Raw genomic sequence first — 23816 nt, 5'->3', positions numbered from 1 at the left:
TGAAGGTCATATTAAGCCGTCCGAGGGCTAGTGAATCAGTGCAAGGGGTAAATTATCCTAAGTGGTAAAATAATGTCAAATACTAGTTGTGAACATACAGTTGACCCTTGAGCGACATGTTTGAACTGTGTGGATCCACTTCTATGTAAGTGCAGCCCAGGTGTAAGTGTATTTTCTCTCTCTCAGGATTCTCTTATTAACCTGTTCTTTTCCCTAGCTTTGCCTGTTGTGAGAACAGAGTATATAAAAACATACAAAATATATGCTCATTGACTGTGTCGTCAGTAAGGCTCCTGGTCAGCAGTGGGCTCTTAGCGAAGTTTGGGGGAATGAAAAGTTGGATGCGAATTTTTGACAGTGTGGGTGGGTTGGTGCCCTAATCCCGTCTTGTTCAAGGGGCGACTATGGTTATTTTCCACATCAGATTTTATCAAGGATAAATAAGGTTACTTCCAGATTTTGCAACTTTTTTTAGAAATTGAAGGATGAATCGGAAAAAAACGCGCAGTGGTCATTTTGCCAAGTGTGGAGTCTTAACTGACAAAGCTAATGATCTAGAAAAACCTATGTTGGAAAATGTCATTTATTATATGTGTCTGGAAGTGCAGATGGGAAAACAGATTTTTTTCTTTTTGCAGTGGATTCATTAAGTGTTTGGGAAGAGGCTCTCTTCCACACCTTCCCCAGCCTGCGTAGTTTGAGACTAAATCTGAGCTCCGCTTGCCTCCTGTCTCTCAGGGAAGAGGCGGCTGCTGCTCTTTACTTACAGGCTCGGGCCCGTCTGCAGGCCTGCGGCAGGGCATCTGCTGGCACAGCCCGGGAGCCTGAGGGCCCCCTGCCACCGGCATGGGTAGCGCCAGTGCTGCGGGAATGAAGAACAAATAGCTGGTGACACTGACTGCTTGCACAGAAGCCTCGGCGCTTGCCCCGGTCCTCCGCGCAGCCTGGCCCTGGCTGTGAACGCATGCCTGGGGGCCCGGGCTGGGGCTGTGCGCGCGGTGCTGTGAGCAGGGCCATGAGTGCCCGGCAAAGGTCCTGCCGGCCACCGCGCACCTCAGAGTGGCCGTCTGCTTGCCTCCTGGCAGGCCGACCTGGGGGTGGAGCGCTACTCTGGGGGTGGTGTGGTAGTTTGCCGTCGGCACCGAAGTCACATCTAGCCTGGTTGCTTTTTGTCGCTGCGGGGTTTTTTTATTTGCTTTTTTGTTTTTTGTTTTATGATTTATTTTTTATTTGTCAAACACAGAGAGAGAGAGAGCGAGCACAAGCAGGGGGAGCATCAGGCAGAGGGAGAAGCAGGCTCCCTGGTGAGCAGGGAGTCCAATGTGGGACTCGATCCCAGGACCTTGGGATCATGACCTGAGCTGAAGGCAGACGCTTCAGTGACTGAGCCTTCCGGGTGCCCCTTGCCACGGGTTGGTTTCAAAGTCGTGGGGCATAGTTGGAGAACACGTGGCCTTGCCAAGGGCATGGCCAGTCACACCTCGCCGTGGGTGACTTACCGCAGCCTCCATGGTGGTCACCCCACAGCAGTCCCCAGTTTCTCCTGACCTGACTTCCCTGCGTATTGCTCATCCTCACGGCCCACTTTCTCAGCTCCCGCCTCTGAGGGTCGTGAGCTGAGTCAAAGCTTTTCAGCCCAGCAGAGAAACATGGTGTCTCGGCCTGCCAACCTGGGTCTCTCTCCCTGGGGGTTGTTTCAGACTCCCTGCAGGCTCCCCTCCGTCCTGCTTCTCAGGGGAGACCTCTCCTGCCAACTCTTGTCTCCATGTCGGAGTTGTGTCTTCACCTTCTTTCGTCCGGCTGAGAAAGAACAGCCTCCCCCACCCCGCCAGCCAGTCGCCAAGGCAAGCTGGGGCCCATGCCAGGAGCTCTCTGATGATGCTGTCCTAGCTTTGTCCCATAGTCCCTGTCCTTTGACATAATGTCCTGCTCTCCTTCTGCCTTTAATGCCATTTATCAAGAATATTCCACACTCGAGAGTTCATCTGGCCCCTGTAGCCCAGGTCCTTCCCGCTGCCCTGCCGTGCCTCTGATGGGTGCTGGGATTGTCAGTCACCTGTTCCCGCGTCTGTTCTCGCTGCCCAGTGTCCTCGAGTTCGCCAAGTTGCAGGACTCTGGGTCAGGAGTCAGATCTACATTTCAAAACCCAGTTCTAAAATCTTTTCTCACTGTGACTGTAATCAAAAATCATCTTGTATCAAAAGATGACTTAAGTCAACATATTGGATTTTTACCTCTCTGTTCCAAGTGAAGAGGCACTGATTAAACTGTTCCATTGGAGGGGCGCCCGGGTGGCTCAGTCGGTTAAGCATCTGCCTTTGGCTCAGGTCGTGATCTCAGGGTCCTGGGATCAAGCCCTGTATCAGGCTCTGTGCTCGGTGAAGAATCTGCTTCTCCTCCTGCCCCTCACCCTGCTCATGCTCACTCGCTCTCTCTTTCTCACAAATAAATTTTTAAACTGTTCCGTTGGAAATTTGTGTCCAGAAACTGCTCCATCAAAATAGCATTATTCTAAGGGTGTGAGATTGCATTTCTTCTGAAGAACAAAAAACAGAAAACCAAAAACAAAACAAGAGTGAAATCCATTCCATAACTGTTGATCAGTAAAGCATTTAATTAAGAAAATATAAGGCAAATTGTAATTTTTTTGGAGAAGGAACCAGTCAGATGGGACTTTTCTGCCTGGTACTGCTTGGCTCTGCGTGGCTCTCACTAGTCTTGCCCTGACACGGGAGCCGGTAAAGCTCAGGGCAGTCCCTGCATGGCCTGGCCGGGTCCTACATCACTTCATGCCCTACACTGTTTCAGAGTGAATCTAACTCTTCTATTTCTCACGGAAGAATTTTTCTTAATGACATCTTTATTTTCCCCTGGGAAGTGTTAATACTGATGGGGAAATAGCCAGTACGTACTGAGGGCATCTTGGGGCCTGGTTTTTGTTTTTGGGTTTTTGTGGTACAACTATGTTTAAAGAGTTTTGGTACCTATTTTGGACTCTAATGAGATGAGAGAGGAAATTTTATCAACCAAAGACGAATATCAGATCTGTTTGCTTCTGAGCTACTCCATCCAGAGTCATGAACACTTGAAATTACGTTTGGTTAGTCAGTGAGTGTCCTGACTGAGTGTGAGAATGTTTTGTTCTAACTCGAATAAATATAATCTTATAATTCAGTTCATTGCAGTTTTAATGGGGATATTTTTTACCAGTAATGTTGAATATTTGTCATATCTCAGGGTCATACTTTTGAAAGTCCTCTTTTCAGGAGGTACAAAGGTTATTAAGACTTCTGAGCTAGACTTTTTATCGGCAACCTGGTTCGCCAGCGGAAGTTCAGAGGCCTCTACCCCTCTCTTCCCTTGGAACTTTTGCAATTTGCTGTCTGACCAGTGACCCAGGGAAATAGTGCTGGGACAGTTTACAGCTGACACGTCCACAAACTCTCTGTGGATAGAAGCGGCTGCAGGGGCCGTGGGGACACCAACTTCACCTTGGAGCTGGGTTCTCGGACACGCATCCCCACCCTCCTCTTGTGACCAGCAGGCACCTTTGCCCTAGATTTTGTTGTGTTGGGATTGACCAAGTAAACTTGTGGCAGCTGGTGACAGCATGTGTGGGGACCTCAGTGGTATGCCTGAGAATGTGGGCGTTTCACAGGCTCCAGCTGTGGGGGTCCTTTTATGACATTAGGGTCGATTGATCCTGTCAGCGGTTGGCCCATCTTTATCAAAATCCCCCAGTCTGAGCGCTGCGGGGTCTCAGCTTCCAGGCTGCACTCTTGGAGTTCGGCCTTACTCACTACTTCCAGACTCCTTCAGTTTCCTTTGGGCCTACAGGCAGAACATTTAAGGGGCCAAGGTTCATTTCCCTAACAACATGATAACTAGGAGAGTTGAAAGTAGCCAAAAAGATATTGTCGTTTAAGAACTTGGAGATAGTACAGGTTTAATGATTGATACACCTGTGGGGTGTTTTAGAGGCTGTTCAGACTTATCACGTGAATGATGGGAATTCCAGATAATGGAATATTGGAAGCTGTTGGAACACTAGTGAGGTATAATTCTAGTGAAGAAAATACTGGAAATACTGGAAAGAAATTCCAATATCCAAATAATACCAAATAATATCCAAATAATACCAATTATTTGGTATTGAATACCAATACACATTCCAAATATAATGCAGGGAAGGGGAACATATGTATTTACATGTATTTGATACACACGTGATTTCTGGGGCCAGCATTCTTCTGTCCGACATGAAGGGAATTGGGCCAGGTGATTTCTGAGTTACTGTCTAGGTCTGGGATTTTATGACAGTGGAAGTTACTTTTAAGTAAATATGGTATCCTTCCTGATGGTTGCAAAATCATAGATTCACTGTCTAGTCTCACTAATATCACTTACCTCTAAGCTTTATATTGTCCTTAGGAATATCTCTGTTGCATTTTATTTTTATTTTATTTTGTTGATGTGTAATCGACATACAATATTACATTAGTTTCGGGTGTACAACAAAGTGATTCATTTATATACATTACAAGATGGTCACCATGATAAATCTCGCTACCATCCATTACCATACAAATTTATTATAGTATGTTCCCTAAACTGTATGTTGCATCCCCGGGTCTTATTTATTTGATAACTGGACGTTTATACCTTTTAATCCCCTTCCCCAATTTCATCCATCCCTACCCCTCTCCCCTCTGGCAATCACCAGATTGTTCTCTGTGTGTATGAGTCTGTTTCTGTTTTGTTTCATTTTTGGATTCCACATATCTCGACACCACATGTGTCTTTCTCTCTTTGACTCATTTCACTTAGCATAGCATGGTCTGGGTCCATCCGTGCCGTTTCAGTTGGCAAGATTTCATTCTTTTTTATGGCTGCATAATATTCCATTCTCTCTGCATGAGCTCTCTCTCTTTCTATGTATATGTATATATATATAATTAAAATATTATGTATTATGGTGAAGGGTATAATAAATAATATGTGATCGTATCACTATAATTAATTAATTATAATTATAATTAATATGTTATAATGGATATTGTACACATACATACACACACATCTTTTTTTTTTGGATTTTCATTTATTTGAGAGAGAGGGAGTGACAGTGAGAGAGAGTATGAGCAGAGACAAGAGGAAGAAGCAGGCTCCCCCACTGAGCAGAGAGCCCGATGTGGGGCTCGATCCTAGGACCCTGGGATCATGACCTGAGCCAAAGGCAGACACTTAGCCAACTGAGCCACCCAGGCGCCCCTCCACACCACATCTTTATCCACTCATCTATCGATGGACACTTTAGATTGCTTCTGTATCTTGGCCCTTATAAATTACGCTGCAGTGAACATAGGGTTACATATATCTTTTTGGATTAGTGTTTTCATTTTCTTCAGATAAATACCAAGAAGTAGAATTGCTAGATCATAGGATACTTCTATTTTTAATGTTTTGAGGAATCACCATACTGTTTTCCAGAGTGGTTGTACCAGTTTACATTCCTGCCAATAATGCAAGAGGGTTCCCCTCTCTCTGCATCCTCGCCAAGACCTGTTGTTTCCTGTGCTGTTGATCTTGGCCATTCCGACAGGTGTGAAGTGGTATCTCATTGTGGTTTTGATTTGTATTTCCCTGATGATGAGTGATGTTGAGGATCTTTTCATGTGTCTGTTGACCGTCTGTAAGATTTCAGGAAATGTGTATTCAGGTCCTCTGCCCATTTTCTAATTGGTTTATTTGGCTTTTTTAAAGTATTGAGTTAGGTGACTGCTTTATGTATTTTAGATATTAACTCCTTATTGATTATGTGATTTGAAAGTATCTTCTCCCATTCAGAAAGTTGCTTTTTTATTTTGTTGATGGTTCCCTTCACTGTACAAAAGCCTTTTAGTTTGATGTAGTCCCATTTTGTTTATTTGTACTTCTGTTGCCCTTGCTTGAGAAGACATACCCCCAAAATATTGCTCAGACCACTTGTTCAAGAGGTTACTGCCTGTGGTTTTTTTCTCTAGCAGTTTTATGGTTTCTACTCTTACATATAAGTCTTTAATCTGTTTGAGTTTATTTTTGCATGTGCTGTCAGAAAGTGGTTCAGATTAATTCTTTTGCATGTAATCGTCTAGTTTTCCCAACACCGTTTATTGAAGAGACAGTCTTTCTCTCCGATGTGTATTCCTGTCTCTGTTAAAGATTGACCGTAGAGTTGTGGATTTATTTCTGAACTCTATATATTCTATTCTGTTGGTTTGTGCATCTGTTTTTTGCCAGTACCATACTGTTTTGATTACTGTAGCTTTGTAGTATAGTTCAAAACTTGGGATGGGTATGCCTTGTTCTTGTTTCTTAAGATTGCATTGGCCATTTGGGCTCTTCTGTGGCTCCATACAAATTTTAGAATTATTTGTTCTAGTTCTGTGAAAAAGCTGTTGGTATTTGATAGGGATTCCATTAAATTTGTGGATTGCTGTAGGTAGTATGTACATTTTAACAATATTAATTGTTCCCCTCCATGAACACAGTATATCTTCCCCATTTAGTAATATCATCTTTAATATTTTTCTAATATCATCTTTAATATTTCTCATCATTGTTTGTAGTTTTCAGAGTATAGGTCTTTCACCTCCTTGGTTAAATTTATTCTTAGGCATATTCTTTTTTTTTTTTTTTTTAAGGTTTTATTTATTTATTTGACAGAAAGCGATCACAAGTAGGCAGAGAGGGAGGCAGAGGGTTGGGGGAGCAGGCTTCCTGCCGAGCAGAGAGCCTGATGTGGGGCTCGATCCCAGGACCCTGAGATCATGATCTGAGCCAAAGGCAGAGGCTTAGCCCACTGAGCCACCCAGGTGCCCCTATATTATTGTTTTGGATGCACTTGTAAATGGGATTGTTTCCTTAATTTCTCTGTCTGATAATTTATTATTAGAATTTAGAAATGCAATGGATTTATGTACTATTAGTTTATGTGTATTATTTGTATCCCAAATAATATTGTGCCTATCTTATTTTGTATATCCTTTGATGAATTATTGTAGGTCTAGATGATTTTAGTACTTTGTTTTTTAACCTTTATATCAGCTGTGAACTCTACATTTACCTTTACCAGTGAGTTGTGTGTGTGTGTGTTAATTTCTAGTTATGGCCTTTTCTGTTTAAAGAAATCCTTTTAACATTTCCTGCAAAGCTGGTTTGGTAATGATGGACTCCTTTAGCTTTTGCTTGTCTGGGAAGCTCCTTAGAGATAACACAGCCTTACTGGGTAGAGTATTCTCGATTGTAAGTTTTGGCCATTCAGGACCTTGAGTATATTGTGCTACTCCCATCTGGCCTGTAAAGTTTCTGCTGAAAACTCATCTCAGAGTCTTAGGCGGGGGCTCCCTTGTACAAAACTAGTTGTTTATCCCCTGCTGCTTTTAAGATTCTCTCTTTAACTGTTGAGACTTTAATTATAATGTGTCTTGGTATGGGTTTCTTTGGTTCATCTTATTTGGAACTCTCTGTGCCTCCTGGATCTGATGTCTGTTTCCTCAGCAGGTTAGAGACATTTTCAGCCATTATTTCTTCAAATAGATTTTCTATCCCTTTCTCTCTTACTTTTCCCTCGGGGAGCCCTGTAGTGTGAATGGTAATGCACTTTATGTTGTCTCAGAGGTCCCTTAAACTATCCTCATTTTTAAATTTCTTCTTTCTTTTTGCTGTTTCGGTTGGGTGGTTTCCACTACCCCGTCTTCCAGACTGCTGCTCTGTTCTGCATCTTCTGATCTGCTGTTGATTCCCTGAAGGGTGTTTTCCATCTTAGTTACTCTATTCTTCAGCTCCGAGTCTTTTTTCTATTTTCACCTTTGTTGAGGTTCTCATTGTGTTCGTCCATTCTTCTCTTGAGTTCAGAGAGCATTTTCATGATCATTACTCTGAACTCTTTCTCTGGTAGATCACCTAACTCTTTAATTTATTCTTTTTCGAAGGTTTTGCCTTATTTTATTTGGAACATATTCCTCTATCCCCTCATTTTGCCTGACTCTGTTTATTTCTATGTATCAGGTTGATCAGTTATGTCTCCTGGCCTTGAAGGAGTTTCTTTATGCAGAAGGTGTCCTGTGGAACCCACTAGAGCGAACTGCCATGGTCACCCAAGCCAGGTGCCCTGGGGATGAGCCCTGTGTGGGCTGCCTGCACCCTTCTGTTGTGGCTGGGCTGCAGCTGGTGCGCACCCACTGTGTGTAGGGCAGGTCTCTGGCACGGCTGGCAGCACGGTCCTGGCTCTGGCTGTTGTAGGCATTCTAGTGCGCGGAGGGAGTTTCCCAGAGCAGGCTGCTCTGCTGGGGTGGCAGGTTTGGGTTTATGCTGAATTTTCAGTTTGTTTGTTTGTTTAATTTCTATACCCAGTGTGGGGCTTGAACTCACAACCCTGTGATCAAGAGTCCTATGTGCTCTTCTGATTAAGCCAGCCGGGTGGCCCAATATGCTGAATTTTACTTTTTTTTTTTTTTTTTTAATTTTGAAAAAAATTTTTTTTTCATTTTCTTTTTTTTTTTTTAATTTTTAGTTTTTTATTAACATATAATGTATTATTAGTCCCAGGGGTATGGGTGTGTGAATTGCTAATTTTGAAAAAGATTTTTAAATTTTAAAAGATTTTATTTATTGAGAATGAGCACAAGTTGGAGGAGGGGCAGAGGGAGTGGGAAAAGCAGACTCTGGGCTGAGCAGGCCCCTGAGATCATGACCGAGCCAAAGGCAGACACTTAACCGACTGAACCACCCAGGAATTTATCCTGAATTTTAAATGATAGAAATATTTACCAAACATTTTTCTAGAATTCCATCAAGAAAAAAAATGTACTTACCATATCAGAGCTTACACTGTATTTATGAAAGTAGGACAACTGATTGTCCTTTGCCTTAAAGTAATATCCAGAAAACAGTGGCCTGAGTCTTTCCCCAGTCCCACCAGTTATTACTGGGCAACCTTGGCCATACTGTTCTGTGCCCATCAGTGATGGCAGCAGCACAGGTAATAACAGTGCCTGTTTCCCGACCATCACAACGATTAAATTATAGTTGGCCCTGGGACAATGCGGGGGTTAGGAACACTGACCCCTTCCACCCCCAATGAAAATCCACTTACACCTTTTTACTCCCCAAGAACTTAACTACCAATAACCTGTTGACAGAAGTGTTATGGATAATGGAGACGGTTGATTAGCATGTAGTTTGTTACATGTATTATGTAGTGTGTTCTTACAATAAAGTAAGCTAGAGGAGAGAAAATGTTATTAAGGAAATACCAAGGAAGAGGAAAATACATTTATAGGACTGGACTGTAAAAAAATCCGTAGATAAGTGGACCTGCACAATTCAAACCGTGTTGTTCAAGGTCAGCCATAGATAAATACATGTAAAGTTCTCGAAAGAGTTCCTTGCACAGAGTGCTTAGCGAATGGCCACCACTGGTATCAACCTCCCTCCCTCCCTGCCTCCTCTCTGTCTCTCTCCTGGATGCAGAGAGCCGTCCTATGCACCAAACATGGTACTTCCTTTTCTAGGACAAGAGTTTCTATGCATGCTCTGAGTGTCAGTCATCCCATCAAGGAGATCGGTTTCGCAGTGGTGGTCATAATGCTCTCGTCTTACAAGTGACGGGGGACCCTGACCATGCTGGATTGATTACTTTGACCAAAGTCCAGAGTCTTTATCCTCAATCACTGAAATCTGAAATAGCTGAAATGAAACATAAGGTACTAAGAAGCTGATGACAAGGAATTCCGAGCCTGCTTCCTTAATGCAGATGTGTCCTTCGGAAACAATAACTGATTTTTACCGTTCTGTGTATCTCCCCTTTCATTACTGATAAGTTGGAGGAGCGGCAAGTTTAAGTACCTTATCGAGAAGCACAGATTATGTGCTAGAATTGTCTTCTTGATTAGGGAGTCGAGTCCTTAGCTTAATCGGTAGATTGAGATAGGTGGGGAGTGTCAAAAGACAATGAAACAAAGGATTTTAGAACTTAAAAGAAGATAGAGGTTACTTGTCCAGCCCCATTTCCAAGCAGGGAAACGGAGGCGCAGGGTGCTGGGCTGCAGTGCAAGATGACACAGGAAGGGACGGGCTGACCTTTGCACAGGTACGCGCTGCTGGGAGGAGGGATGCTCGTGACCATCCGGCACAGAGGACTGCGCGCGTGGTCCCCTCTGCTCCCTCCTGGACGCTTAGAGCAGAGCGCTCTCAGATAGATGTGTTTAAAGGTAGACTTGGGGGAAGAGTGGGAGGAAGCAAGAATATTCTCTGACCCCTAGATGTTGGGAGACTATCCTCCTCACACTGGATGGGAGGGGGAGGAACGGAGAAGGAAGCTGTGTTTCTGCAGCCTGTGTGGACGCCTCTCAGACCAGGAGGGGGAGGTCCCGGTTTCCCTGGTGGGAGCCGCACTGCAGCCAGCTCACCTGGTCCCTTGGCCCTGCCACTCACACCCCCCCCCCCCCCCCCCGTGGAGTCATGGTGGTTTGGGAAGTTGTCACCTGTGTCTTGCTTCCGGTCTGGGCTGTTAGGGGAGCCATAGAGAGGAAATCTAATTCCACAAGGTCAGCGCCTCCTCTGCCGCCCAGCAAAGGGTAGAATGTCTCCTTCGCCCTTGAAGGAGGCAGAGTTCTTTGATTGAAACACCAGGCGAGCCCCTGCAGAGTCTCTGGTGGTCGGAACAGGCGAGGCCCCTGCCTCACTAGAAACCTGCCTGAGATGCTCTCACGCATGCACATATGTGTGCACACGTGCACTTGCACACGCACAGTCATGGGGCGGCAGGCTGGGGTCGGCCCGGAGAAGGCAGAGCAGGGAGCCCAGGGTGGTTGGTGAGGGTGGCCCTGGAGAGGGGTCTCCTGGCTTGTGTTAAGGGACTCACCTACCTGACTGCCGCAGGGCAGAACCCCCGAGGCACTGCCATGCCTTTTTGTCCACCCGTCACACGGCACCTGCCAGAGCATCTTCCGTTTCACATGGTCAGCAAATAAAATATCTGTTCAGTGAATGAATTTCTAGTCCTAACCTATCTTCATTTCTTTTCTACCCTGAGTCAGTAAACATTTGGTGAGTGGATACATGGTTGGCGGTCAGAAAATGCTGATTGATCATGACTGTATTTGGTTCCTGGTTGTCTATCTTCAGGGTTTACAGTTGGTGACTAGTAAAGTTTTTGAGGAGGCATATCTTTTGCAGTGTTTCAGCAAATTTCAATTTAATTTAAACTGAATACAGGTTACAGTTTTCAGTGACTTCTAATAAAAAAACCAATTCTTCCATCTTAGAGTAATTTTGTAAGTTTATTGAATGTTGATATTTTTCCACTAATCTTATTTTCTTAATTTAAACATTTTTATTTCAAGGTAATACATATTTTTCTAGAAAAATTAAATATATGTATATAAGTGAAAAGCAAATAATTTTAATTTTATGTGTATTGACATATTTATTTGATCAGATTGAGTGAATTCAAAGAACTTTATGGTGGAAAATCCCCTGAAGAATTGAATGTAATCTGCCTTTGAAAAATAACAGTCTTAAAAATCGATTTTTTTTCCCCTCAAGAGCCAAATACACGAGCCCTGCTGTGATTCGGACGTGTGGTCATCCGAGCCAGCTTTTACACCCCGTGGCTCTTCTGCAGTTTGTCCTTCCGTTCAGCTGTGTTGTGTCTGCTGAGAGAACGCAGGGCGGGTGAGCTTGAAAGTGCTGCCCGGGCGGCCTTCCTGGGCCAGACACGTCCGTGTTCCGTGGAAAGCTCCGTGGAAATCTCGCTTCGGCACCACCGCCCACCCCGCTCTGCCTTTTCCCCTTCCTCGCCTGCTGTCCTCCCCTGCCCTGACCACGTTCCCCTTTTTATCTTTTTTGTTTCCCTCCTGCCCTGTCTCCTTCATTCCTCGTCCTGCGGGGGAAGCCCTTCTTGTCTTCGGATCACCCTCTGGCCTCCTTCCCTCTGTGACGTTGTGGAATCGCGTCGGAGAGCAGGGGTCCGCCCCCGCGCCGGGACTGGGGGGTAGAGCTGCCTTCGCCTCGCTCTTCTCCTAGTCTGCGCGGACCTAACATTTCTGTGAGCCCGAGCCACGCTGGGCTTAGGGAGGATGCCATGGGGCTGCTCTGTGGAGGAGTCTCTCGGGGCATGGAGAGCACCAAAGAGCTCTTGCTTCTGTGAGGAGGGGTCACGGCCCTCAGACGTGTCATTGTGTCCACCCACAGTTCAGATCTGAGGTGCGGGGACGGATTTTATCCTTGTAGAAATGAGAGAAATGGACCCATCACCAGTATTAGGTGTGACTGCCCACAGCTAGCTAACTGTGGTGTCCCTTTCAATATAGACTTAAGAAGTGAAGCTGAATATAATCTTCATCATATTTTAGTTGGAAAATTTTAATTGCATGCTATTACTTTTTTTTTTTTTTTTTTTTAAATCAGCCTAAACCAGGTACAACTTCTGCATTACGTGTTTTGCCTTCTCTGGTACTGTGGAGCCATTACTGAGTCCCTGAACTACCACATATATTTTTGAAATTAACAATTACATATTTTAGTAGGCTATAAATTGTTTAAAATACAGTATTTAGGAGTCATTTTTATGAACTGAGCCACTCTCCTTTTAGTATATTTAAATGCCTCTGTGAGGTGATTATTGAATGTGTTCAACTTGATTTCCTCATAAAAGTCTGCATAGGGGGGAGGTGAGTGTTCTTTAGAAAAGTAAAGATCTGATTTTGAAAAGTGTTTGGTGTTTGTGTCTCAGAGGCCGTTTGTGTGTTTTAATCCTTTTTTTTTTTTTTTTTTTTTCCCCTTAGAGGGTTTTGAATCTTTCCTCAGGTTGAATACATTCCTTCGGAGAATTATTTTAGGAAATGCCGCTCTCTCTGTATGTGGGAGCATTTAACTTTGGTTTGGTTTATTTTAAAAATGCTTTCTGTTAGATGTTAAAAAGAAAACAAACTTTAAGTCAAACGCATTTTGTTCGTGTGCAGAGCTGTTGCAAAGCTGTTTCCCATACTAGATGTTTCTGAATCAGGAATTCACATAATAACGAAGTCTGCTTATTTTGGTTCTCCACAAAGGTTTGTTGTATGAGCTTAAAATAAGGCTGCAGCTGATCTTTGTAACACATATTAACTGTTGATTTAGTTTAAGCACGCGTCTGTGTCTCTCATTTCGGATCAGCCCAGCAATCGGCATGCCAGGCGGCAACCATCTTCTTTTCTACTTTATTAAATCTCTGTCAATTATAAATATCAAGGTTTTACATTAATGTCAAGATAGTGCATCAAAAATTCATGGAATATGTGACTTTTTCCAAGGGTATTTAATACTTAATGCATTTGTGTCATTTTTCTTTCCAGAGATATTGACAGGTTTTATTAAGTGTTTGTTAGGGAGATTTCATTTTTATCAAGGGACTATAAAGAGAAGCTGCATGCTAAATCAATTTTTTAAAGCCAGAATATTGTTCATTTTTTCATCTTCAAACTCTTGTAATCCATAGGTTTTATTTAAATTTCCTCTCGGTTTATTTTTGTTTTATGTGACTGATAGTTCAAGACAGAACTTTAATAAGGATCAAATATGCTGACTGTAGTGGTTTTTAATTTCCTTAAGCATAGCTACCAGACCCATGCAATATGGTAAATTCTTCAAAATGTCATACTTACATATTTAGCAATATTACTTTTTTTTATTGAAGCCAAACAAGCGATTTTAGATATTAATCTTTCCCAAACACAGTGATTATTTTGTACTAGATACAATATTACTGTGTCTCATCTGGAATACCTCCTTTTGGCAGAAAAGGGAGCGGAAGAGGACTTCACTGGGTTGCCTGTTGGCGTAAGGAAACTGGAGTCTTCTTTCAAGAGTAAAAGCTCTTTCGGGCTTCAAGACTGATTATGAGCTTCGCCACCTCTTTATTTCTCCAGCTTCAAATATTTATAATGCCCAAGAAAGCAAAAATATCAGTCATTTGAAAATCTGCAGAAAATTCTGTGGCTAGTTTCTAACCCTGTCTTTATGGGGGTGGGAGGTGGGGGGGAGCGAACGCTTTGGCAGATCCCAGACCTGCCCTGACACTGCGTGGCGGCGCTCCTGCCATCCCACGTAGATCCGGGTCTCGGAAACGAGTCACAGCTGAGACTAATTGGGCACAATGTGTAAGCTTTCTGCTTTAATAAACTTTTTTATTTCTAAAGTACAAGTTAGGAATGTGTTCTCTTGGAGAAGATATGTCATGAAAAACAAAGTCTTGATCAGATTTTGCTTTATAAAGCGAGGAACGTTTGTTATCTTGCCTGTAAAGGATGACCTTAAAGACTTACTATCTAAGGACATTTTAGGAGCTTTCAAATAACTTTGGGTTAGTATTAACATTTTTGCAAGATGTGGTTTTAAACCTTAACTTGATCTTCAACAGGAAAAAGACTTGGTGTTTAAAAAAAAAAAATCATTCTGTCCAGAGCTTCAAGAGTGTTTGAAGGAGGTGTTTTTCTTATTCTTGTTCATTTTTTCAGGATATGTGAAAATAGTTCTTTTCAGAGTTAAATGTTTTTCACACGCAAATCATTTTCAGTATTTCAGTGGTTCAGGATTCTTGTGAAAGTATTATACAATACTTTTAAGAGATAGGGTAGGTTTTTTGTTTTGTTTTGATTTTTTTTTTTTAAACAAAACAAATTTTGCTTGAGTAAAGCTGTAACAGTAGCTCTTCTAGATAAACCCTAGTTTGGGTATCCATAAGTTGTTATGTAGGCCTTACCCAGGGAAGGAATTCAGGAATCCAGGAACTCTGCGGCTCTGCCTATTCTAATCTGAGGCCAGTAGGTGGCGATCGTGCCACAGTGGTGAGAGCCTGTTGACGTGGATGGCGTTTGCCTTTCTCCGTAGTGTCAGATTAAATTGGGCTTCAGCATAACTGTTAAGTGCCTGTGTTCTGTGGCAGAATAGCTTTTTATATCAGAATTACGTGCAAGAGGCACACCTTAATTTTTAAGCATGTAAGAACAACTATTTCTAACAGATTCGGCAAATATTGTGTGGACAGCCAAAATAATTGTCACAATTAATCTGAAGAAAGCATTTGTTTATTTTCCCCCGTGAGTTGTCTTTATGACTTCATCAGGACAATGAGTATGAACTTCTGTTTTTGGTAAGAAAGGCATTTAAATAGGAGGAAGGGAAACATTTTGGAGAGTTTGTTTTCTGTCTTTTTGGCCTTTTTGAGGAGGTCGCCTTATTTGAGTAAGGTTGCAGATCGAAAGAGGTTTCAGAGTCCTGAGCGGTGGGAGACCCTTGCTCAGGTCGTTTTGACATTCAGCATTCTAGTTCTGAAAATTGTCATCCTTCCTCTCATTCAGTAAGTCAGACTTTTTTGGGGAGGGTGGATCAAATTCTTAGTACCTATGGGATTTAGTGTTGGAATTTACCAACTCTCAAATACCATAGTGCATTCCACAGTTTAAGTGAATTAAAGCATGTTAAAATAGCAGAAACAATAATGCTTCCCACCTCCTAGAGTTTGAAGAGCGATGGTGTGTGCGCGCCATCCTGCCCCCGTCCGCGGTGGCACAGCTGTGAGGTGTCACCGTGTTGTAAGTGAGGGGGTTTCGGCAGCCGAGGCCCTTTTTGTGGTGCTTCTTACCCGCACAGTGGTTCTGGGTTTGTGGAGGGGCAGTTCTTACCTCCTGAATTTGTACTTTTATAAGGAAAAACCTGAATACTGTTACGGTTAAATTTTATAAAGGTAAATGGACAGCATCTTTAGGGCTCTTAGAACATGGCCTTTGCATTTTCATTCATTACAGAGAAAAGGGAAAGAAGCTTCAGGCTCTGGGATTCTTGCATCTTCGCTGGGGTTGACCAGAGCATCAAGTTTTGGTTTTTATTTTTTGTTTTTTCTCTCTCTCTTTTTTTTTTTAAAACAGAGGTAGAAAATCCCGATCTATCACCAGCAGCTAGAAATTTACTCTGGGCAATAAGTCATTTTATATATTGACTTGAAACATACCTTTTTAAATTTCATCTATGTTCCTGCAGCATTTCCAAATTACACACATATAATTCTATATTTTGACTTTCCTTCCGAAGGGTTAAAACTGGGTGAAGAATTAGAGGGGAGCGCAGGCACCTGGGAGCTAACACCCAATTGGCAGCCTTTTGTAATATATAATTTGCCTAAAATTGCGCACTGAGCACAAGCTTTTGTTTTCTAATTGATTTACGGTTTGAGCCACTTTTACCTCATCCCCTACTGTCCTGCGCGCGGTGCCAGCGAGTACATTACAGGGAGCGATGATAAATGGCCGTGCACTTGTGATGCTAATGTGTCAGGAGTCCAGACTGTGTGCGCACTGACTCCGAGCATGAACCAGCGGTGCAGAGACCGGACCGCGGGGTCTTGTCGTGGCGCAGAGATGGCCGTGTGCTCCTTTGGTCACTTGCTGCCGTCTGTCTGTCAGACCGGAACTGGAGCCAGAGATTAAAATTATGCTGTTACAACTTTTTTCTTTTAAAGATTTTATTTATTTATTTGATAGAGAGAGATCAGGACTAGGGGGAGCAGCAGACAGAGCGGGGAAGCAGGCTCCCTGTCAAGCAGAGAACCTGATGCGGGCTCTATCCCAGGACCCTGAGGTCCTGACCCGAGCCGAAGGCAGAGGCTTAACCCACTGAGCCCCCCCAGGCCCCGAACAACTTCTAATTTCTTAACTGAAACAAAGTTTTTGTCCGCTCTAAAGGCCCAAGGTGGGAGGGTTGTTGTGATGAGAGAAAAGGAACAGATAAAACATTCTCGTAAGTGTGAGGTTTGGGACATTTTTACCAAATGTTGTTTTGTCCAGAGGGAAAGAAAGGTAGCCAATCTCTGTTTTATCTTTGTCTTGTTTGTAAAATTTATGATTTCACACAGCGCGTTTCTTGATTCTCCGGACTTGAGCCACACTTACGTCTATGATTCATCTGCACATAAGTTGATTTCCGTCCAAATGATTTAAGTTGGAGATAAATGAGAGAAGCTTCAATTTATTAGAGTGCCTTTAATTGTTCCTTTTATCGATATAAGACGAGATTTGCAATGTATTCCTGAGGGATGTGCGGCTTGTTATGGGGAGAAGATTCGAGGAAGGCCAGGACAGCCCCAACTTTGGAGGCTCCCAGTTTCCGTTTGGATCAGATTCTCAGAATGTGGGTTGCCCACCGCTTGTAAAGTCAGTCCACCTTAAATCCTCTTTCTGTGGTGTCTGTGGGTTCTGGTATCGAAATATGAGGAAGCAGATTTATGGCGGCTGCTGGGCACAACAAATTAAGTTGACAGTGATGTATGAGAGCCGGAGAGCATGGTGATCCCTCAGTAGTGCGGCTGGACGCCTCCTGCTTCATTTGGCTCTTGTTAGGATCTGTTAGGCAGCTAAATAATGAAATTCTGCTGACTGATTTCTGTTTTCCCCTTTTCTCTTTGCACGTCTGCTTTCTGAAACTTCTAATTCCCAGACCCATCCTCATGCCAACAAACTGCCCTTGAAAGATGCTTTCACTTATGAGGACTACAGGTTGGTGTGGGGAGGATGTGTGTGTGTGTGTGTGTGTGTGTGTTTATGCGTGTGTGTGTGTGTGTGTGTGTGTTGGGGTGTGGCAAGGGATCGATGCGGGGTGTGGTTGTTTGCATCTTTGGTGTGTGTTGTGTATTGTGTGTGTTGGGGGGTGGTTTCTGAGTGATCTGGGGATCTTGGAAGTGGGAATTACTTAAATACTTAAGTACTTACTTGAGTATTAAGTAAGAGGTGACCTGCTGTGACCAGTTAAAGCCCTGGGACAGGGTAGTCTTGCCGAAGTTCTAATGGCAGCTGGGGTAAGGATCGGCATTTTTCTAACACACAAATAGCCCTCCCCTATAGTGGTGGGGTTAGCTGAGTTGGGCAAGTGATAGTGGAGATGAACTTTCATGTAGGGTGGTCATGAGGACTTTCCCCCTTTATAGACTATTTCAGTGTAAAGTGAATTTTATGAAAATTTAAATTCAGTTAATTAACATATAGTATATTATTAGTTTCAGGGTAGAATTGAGTGATTCTTCAGTTGTGTATAACATCCAATGCCTACTCCACCACATGCCTCCTTAGGCCCGTCACCCAGTTACCCCGTGCCCCACGCCCCTCCCCTCCGGCAGCCGTGTGTGTTTCCTAGAGTTAAATGTCTCTTACGGTCTGTCTCCCTCTCTGATTTTATCTTATTTTATTTTTCCCTCCCTTCCCCTATGATCCTCTGTTTTGTTTCTTTAATTCCACATATGACTGAAATGATATAAAAGACTTAATTGTGCAGCATAATAAAAAATAGCACGCCTCATCTGATAGACTCTTAGGGGGTCTCTGGTCAAAAAGGAGTTGCGTTGTTTGCCTTTCACTGAGGCTTGTGCAGGTGCAGAGTCAGCATTTGGGTAGAAGGTGGTGTGGGCTCGGGGGCGGGGTTCCCGGCCCTGGTGAAGACCGGAGGCCTGGAGATCTCTGTCCCCGGCCCTCCTTCCTGACCCTCTGTCTCCCTGGAACATCCCCCCCTTAATCCTCACTCCTGAGTTTTATCTGTCTCCGTTTCCCTTCTGGGTCCCCATCCCTCCCCTCAGCCCTAGATTAAATTTTAAATGATGGCGAAGGCGGGCAGCCATCCCCTGGGGCGCCTCGGAGAAGGTTGTGAGCGTGGGTGAGGCGTCAGGCAAACCGTAGTTTCTGGCTGAGGTCTCACTGCACTGGGTGGGCTCTGCCATGTGCTTGCCGTAGTTCACCTGTCTTCTGGTCCTTACAGGTGGGCAGTCTCTTCTGTTATGACTCGACAAAACCAAATTCCCACGGAGGACGGTTCCCGGGTGACCCTGGCGCTGATTCCGTTATGGGACATGTGCAATCACACCAACGGCCTGGTAATGACCCCCTCTGCGTTGTGTTTAATCCAGGGAGCTGGGGTGAATAAGCTTTAGAGGGGACATTCCACCGACAGATCAGGCCCCTGTACTGCCGCTCTCCATAGGGAACAAGCAGAACCAAGCCGAGACACCCCTCCAGCCTCCCACAAAGAGAAGCTGGTGTTTTTCTCTTTCTGCATTTGCTTAATCCTAAAAACCAGGAACTTGAATCTTACTCCACTTTCAAAAACCACAGTGAACTGCATTTATTTGCTAAGCCATAATTCCAGCCTAAACATTCATTTTCTTATGTTATTGAACCACAGGCTAAACCAAAGTTTTTTTTCTTACTCTCCTTAAAATACTGATTGATTGAAGAAAAAAAAAAAACACAACTTTCTTCTTTCTTGTTTTTCCTTTTCTGTTCCTTGTTTTCTTTCTTTGCTGACTACATTCCCGGCTGTGTGCATTCTCTGATTGCTTCCTGTTCCCTCTCCCTCCGCCTGACACGCCGCCACATCCTCGGCCCCGCTTAGTAACCTGCTTTTGTTCAGGAGCCGCTGCTGGTTTCCCTGGTGCTGGGGCAGGAGGAGGCGCGCCGGGGCGGCTGGCTCCTGGGCTCGCCTGCAGTGCTGGCATCTCGGGCGTGGGAAGCATGGGTAGGAGACACTAAGAAAATAAGGGAATTGGGGGATGATTGTTAATTACGATGCGGGAGGGGAGGAAGCTGTGGAAGCTGGCTCCCTGTTCCTCCGCGGTCTTTGGATCCCTGGCAGCGGCAGAGGTTGACGCGCGCGCGCTCTGTGCTGAGGTGGTTGTCTGAGATTTCCTGATATCCGCGCCCAGAAATGTGATCAACTTCAGAATATTGTGCATTTTTAAGCATTATGCGGGAACACCAGCTGGGTCACCTTCTCGTTCACTCTGTTCTCAACATCAGCTCCCTTCGGTACTATTAGCGGTCCTATGAACAGGCTTAAAAAATGCTGTGAGTATTTCACGTCTAAACCCACAGAACGGCCAGAACACATGTTAACCTGTGCCAGACACTTGAAGCTAGAATATGCTGGTGCTAATTTGGAAAGGTGTAGCGGCAGGCGCACTCGTGCAGAGAGTGAAGAGACACCCCCCATACTTGTATTCCTGCCTTAGTTCAGCCGCGCTTCACTCAGTCAGCCACAGGAAGGAGCAGCATGTTTTATTTACTTCCATTCTTTTTTTTTCCCCTTCAGGGCTACCTTATACTGGTTATAAGATCAAACTTCTAAAATTTTTCAAAAAGCTTTTAATGGTTGACTGTAGTATTTTGCTTCACTGGGTCCCAAACTTGATTGATCATTCGAGTTTATTTTTTTATTTCTAAAATTTAAAAAGCTCCGTACTCTATTGTAAACAAACAAAAGGAGTTTAACGGATGCTCCTGTGGGAATGGAATGCGGAGGCTCCCTTCCCCGCCAGAACCTGCTAGCATCCGGCCTCCCTGTGGCCCGGGTCCCTCCGCTCAGCACCCTGCAGGTACACAGTCTGTGGTTTTGTGCAAGCCTTTCTCTCTGTGTGCATTTTTGCCCTCACACCCTCACACCCATGCTGGTGCTGGTGTTGCTTTTGTGTAAATGGGATTAAACTATTCACTCTTTGCCTCTAAGAGTAAAAAACAAAAAGTTAGTTCATCTCAAAATAAAAATAATGCACCGGGGACAAGCACGAATGCTGTCTTTCTCTAGTGCTGTTCGTGAAGTCTGCGTCCCGCTGCAGAGCTGGCGAAGCCTTGCTGGCCTTCAGCAGGTCTCTGCAGGATGGTAGTGCCTTTCATTACAGCGGTTGTTTTCCCTGAATGCTGAACTCCGTACACCTCGCCTGAACCATTTTCCGTGGTCATCCCGAGACTTCAAGGGAGATTGTGTCTGATAGAATTTGAGAATCTATTTTAACACTATGAAGTATAGTATATCACATTTGATAACATTTCATCTCTTTTTAAAAATAAGGTCCTTGAAATGAAGGCCTGGCTTTTCAGACAGTCGACTGTCTGTCGTGTGTGTGTCTGTCCTGACATTCGTTGTCTGTCTGTTCTGTCACCGAGGGAGTAGGTAGAAATTTGTAACCCAGCAACGCTGTGCTTCTGACAAAACCTGGTGCTGGGAGTGGAGATGGGAGAGCCGAGCATGTGGCAGTAATTCCAAACCAGGAGCGGCAGAGAATTGGGGAAGAACAAAAAAGGCAGGGTTCGCACCTGGGCCAGAGGTGGCGGCACATGTGAACCCATTTCCTAGCCACTTGGAGAAACAGATTGACTCAGACGAGTTCATGGACATCATATTAAATTGTAAGATGTGATGTATTTTTCAGTTCTGCGCGGCTGGTTTAGAATTAAGCTGCAGGTTTCCTTTCTTGAGCTCGTTCCATTTGTGCAGAGAGCGACACACCAAGTGGTTTATAGGCCGCTGTGTCCATTCCAGTAGTTAAAGTGTGTTGGAGGAACCAGCCCTTGCACTGACTGTGTAACTCTCCCGGTCGGGATAGAAGGGCGTTGGGAAATTCAAGCAGAATTGAGAGAGTCTCTTTTTCAAGGTCTTTCTGGTTGAGTATTAAAACATCCAAAACATTTAGGTTTATATAAGACTTCCAATCACAAAGACGTGCAGTCTCAGGTTTTTGTAAGTAGCAGACAAGGCTCCCTGCTCAGCCTGGCCCCGCTATACTCCCAACACACACAGCTCTGAGACCCTGGGCTTCCTCAGATGCCAGCACACGCCCACCTCAGGGCCTTTGCACGGGTTGTTTCTGCTGTCTGAAACACTTACTCCTCTGATATCCGCAAGACCACTCTCAGAATTCCTCCAGGCAGGCTGCCCTGGGTGCCCTGTATAACTTCGCCATGCCTCCCCTTCAGTGAGCCTACCTTCCCGACCTGTTGTCTATCTCCTGTGTTTCTCCCTATTTTTTTTTTTTGTTTCTTGTTGGCCCTTCCCTGTCCCTCCTGCTTCCCTGACTGCGCTCCTGCTGTCTGCTGCTCCTGCCAGGCCCCGTGTAAACACACTGCAGCTGCAGACTTTCAGGGCTGGGAGTTCATGGGTGGTTCCTATTCCATCTTTATTATCAGAATCCTGTTTTGAGTGATTTTGACATTGGGCAGGATCTTCACAGAGCTGATGTTATCGAGTGTCTTAACTGTGCTGTGAGTGAAGACGTGCTGGATACCTGGCTGCGTTCATTTGTTGTGGCTTTTGTGTCTCTGTTGGTTTGCAGAGCAGCAGCGTGAGGGATTTCTACGGATGCGGTTCATGGACCGTTAGTTCTGGGGATACTGGCTTTAAGGATGATCGTCACATGGCCCTCCCTCCTAAATATGCCATGCCCTGGACTCAGAAGTAATTTTTTGGATCCAAGCTGTTGATACCTTTATTAGCAAGTAGCAGTTGTAATGGTCTGAAATGTTGATTCTCAGGACAGAATGAGGAGTCAGAGTAATTCATGAACAACGGTTTCAGACAATCTGAGAGATTGGGGGGCTGCTCTGAAGGGCAGATGTCTTAAGAAAGAGCTTTTGACGTAAATCGGGGATCCTGTTCCTGACCTGGTGGTTCACGCATCAAGTAAATATTATCAAAGTGTTTCAGGTGTCGGGTACAGAGTACTCAGCCCTGGGGACAGAAGTGGCAAGGGAGCTCCGGGTCTGGCTGGTGGGGCAGGTGTTGGGTGAGAGCGGTGACAGCACAGGGGCTCTGGGAGTGCAGAGTGGTTGGGTAGGGGGAGGGCAGGTGTGAAAGGTCCTGGGCATGGGGGAGCTGGAGCAGAGGCCGGCGGAGCGGGGGAGAGCAGCTCATGAGGCCGAGGGCGGCAGGGGCCACCTCCTCCTTGGCCATGCTCAAGAATTTGGATTTTTTTCCTGTGGGTAGAGTGGAGGCCCCGAAAGGTTTGAAGTAGGAAGTCAACACTGTCGTGTCACTAGAGATGCAGGAGGGACAGTAAGGAGTTTGAAGGTAGTTGGAAGGTTTGTGCAGATGATAAGGACCTCGGCCATGCAGGGGAATGACAAGGAAGGAGAGAGCCCAAAGGATAATTTGGGAGTTCGGGTGCTGACCAGTAGTGGCACCAGGAATATCTTTGTGCCTTATGTGTCAAGATGTGGCCTCGCCTGGCCGCTCAGAACAGGAGAGCTGGGGAAGAGATGCAGCTGCTGGTGGAGGGGGCAGGTCTGGGGCAGGTCTGGGGCAGCGCGCAGTTCTTAGAGATGCTAAGAACATAGCACACAGCTGGAAGTGCTTCTCTGAAAGTTTCAATTCCTCTAATTTCAGGGTAAAATAAGTGCGTAATCTAGAAGTAGGCTTTTCTTTTTCCCTGATTCTTTATCCAACGGAAGACACACTGTCGTTTCTTGGTGGCCACACGTGGGAGAAACACTTGCGAGTCAGCTAGCGTTCTCCAGGAGACCTCGCTTCTATCTGTGGGGCTTGCTTTGTGACAAGTGACTGTGCTTGCTGGAGGCCAGTGAGTGAGAACCTACACACCGCATTCTCCTAAGAGTGAGCCCTTACTCAAGGGGTGGAATCTCATATAAGAATTTCTCGCAGTTCAGTAAGGCATGCGGGGTGCGGGACGTTTGGTTATCCTTTATCTTCTAACTGCCGACAAAAACCCTCATGAGTGAGGGGACCGCAGACCACGGTGCTCACAGCTGTCCCCCACTCCTACCACGGTGCTCACAGCTGTCCCCCACTCCTCTGTCTAGATCACCACCGGCTACAACCTGGAAGATGACCGCTGTGAGTGTGTCGCCCTGCGGGACTTTCGCGCGGGAGAGCAGGTAGGTGGCGGAAGGTGGGCTGGCCACTGGGCACAGGGTTAATAATGCGCTGATCGGCTTGAGAGGGTGTTAAGTCAGACAGAAAATGGG

The 23816-nt window shown here is 44.9% G+C and overlaps 1 protein-coding gene across 7 annotated transcripts in view; it reads left to right on the top strand.

The window, feature by feature from the left end:
* The window catches only part of SETD3 (SET domain containing 3, actin N3(tau)-histidine methyltransferase), an 85850-nt gene that overhangs the window by 51366 nt on the left and 10668 nt on the right, over positions 1-23816 (top strand). For all 7 annotated transcript variants that reach the window (XR_009355864.1, XM_059183074.1, XM_059183075.1 and 4 more), the window contains 3 exons: positions 17515-17573; positions 18823-18937; positions 23652-23726. Coding sequence is in view for 6 of the 7 variants with exons in the window: in XM_059183074.1 (XP_059039057.1) it covers positions 17515-17573; positions 18823-18937; positions 23652-23726 (249 nt within the window). In the remaining variant the exon portion in view is untranslated. The remainder of the gene's footprint in view (positions 1-17514; positions 17574-18822; positions 18938-23651; positions 23727-23816) is intronic.

This window comes from Mustela lutreola, chromosome 7 (genome assembly GCF_030435805.1).
Source record: "Mustela lutreola isolate mMusLut2 chromosome 7, mMusLut2.pri, whole genome shotgun sequence".
NCBI classification, from domain to species: domain Eukaryota; kingdom Metazoa; phylum Chordata; class Mammalia; order Carnivora; family Mustelidae; genus Mustela; species Mustela lutreola.
The sequence above is the reverse complement of the archived record's forward strand: the minus strand, read 5'-3'. Positions and strand labels throughout refer to the sequence as shown.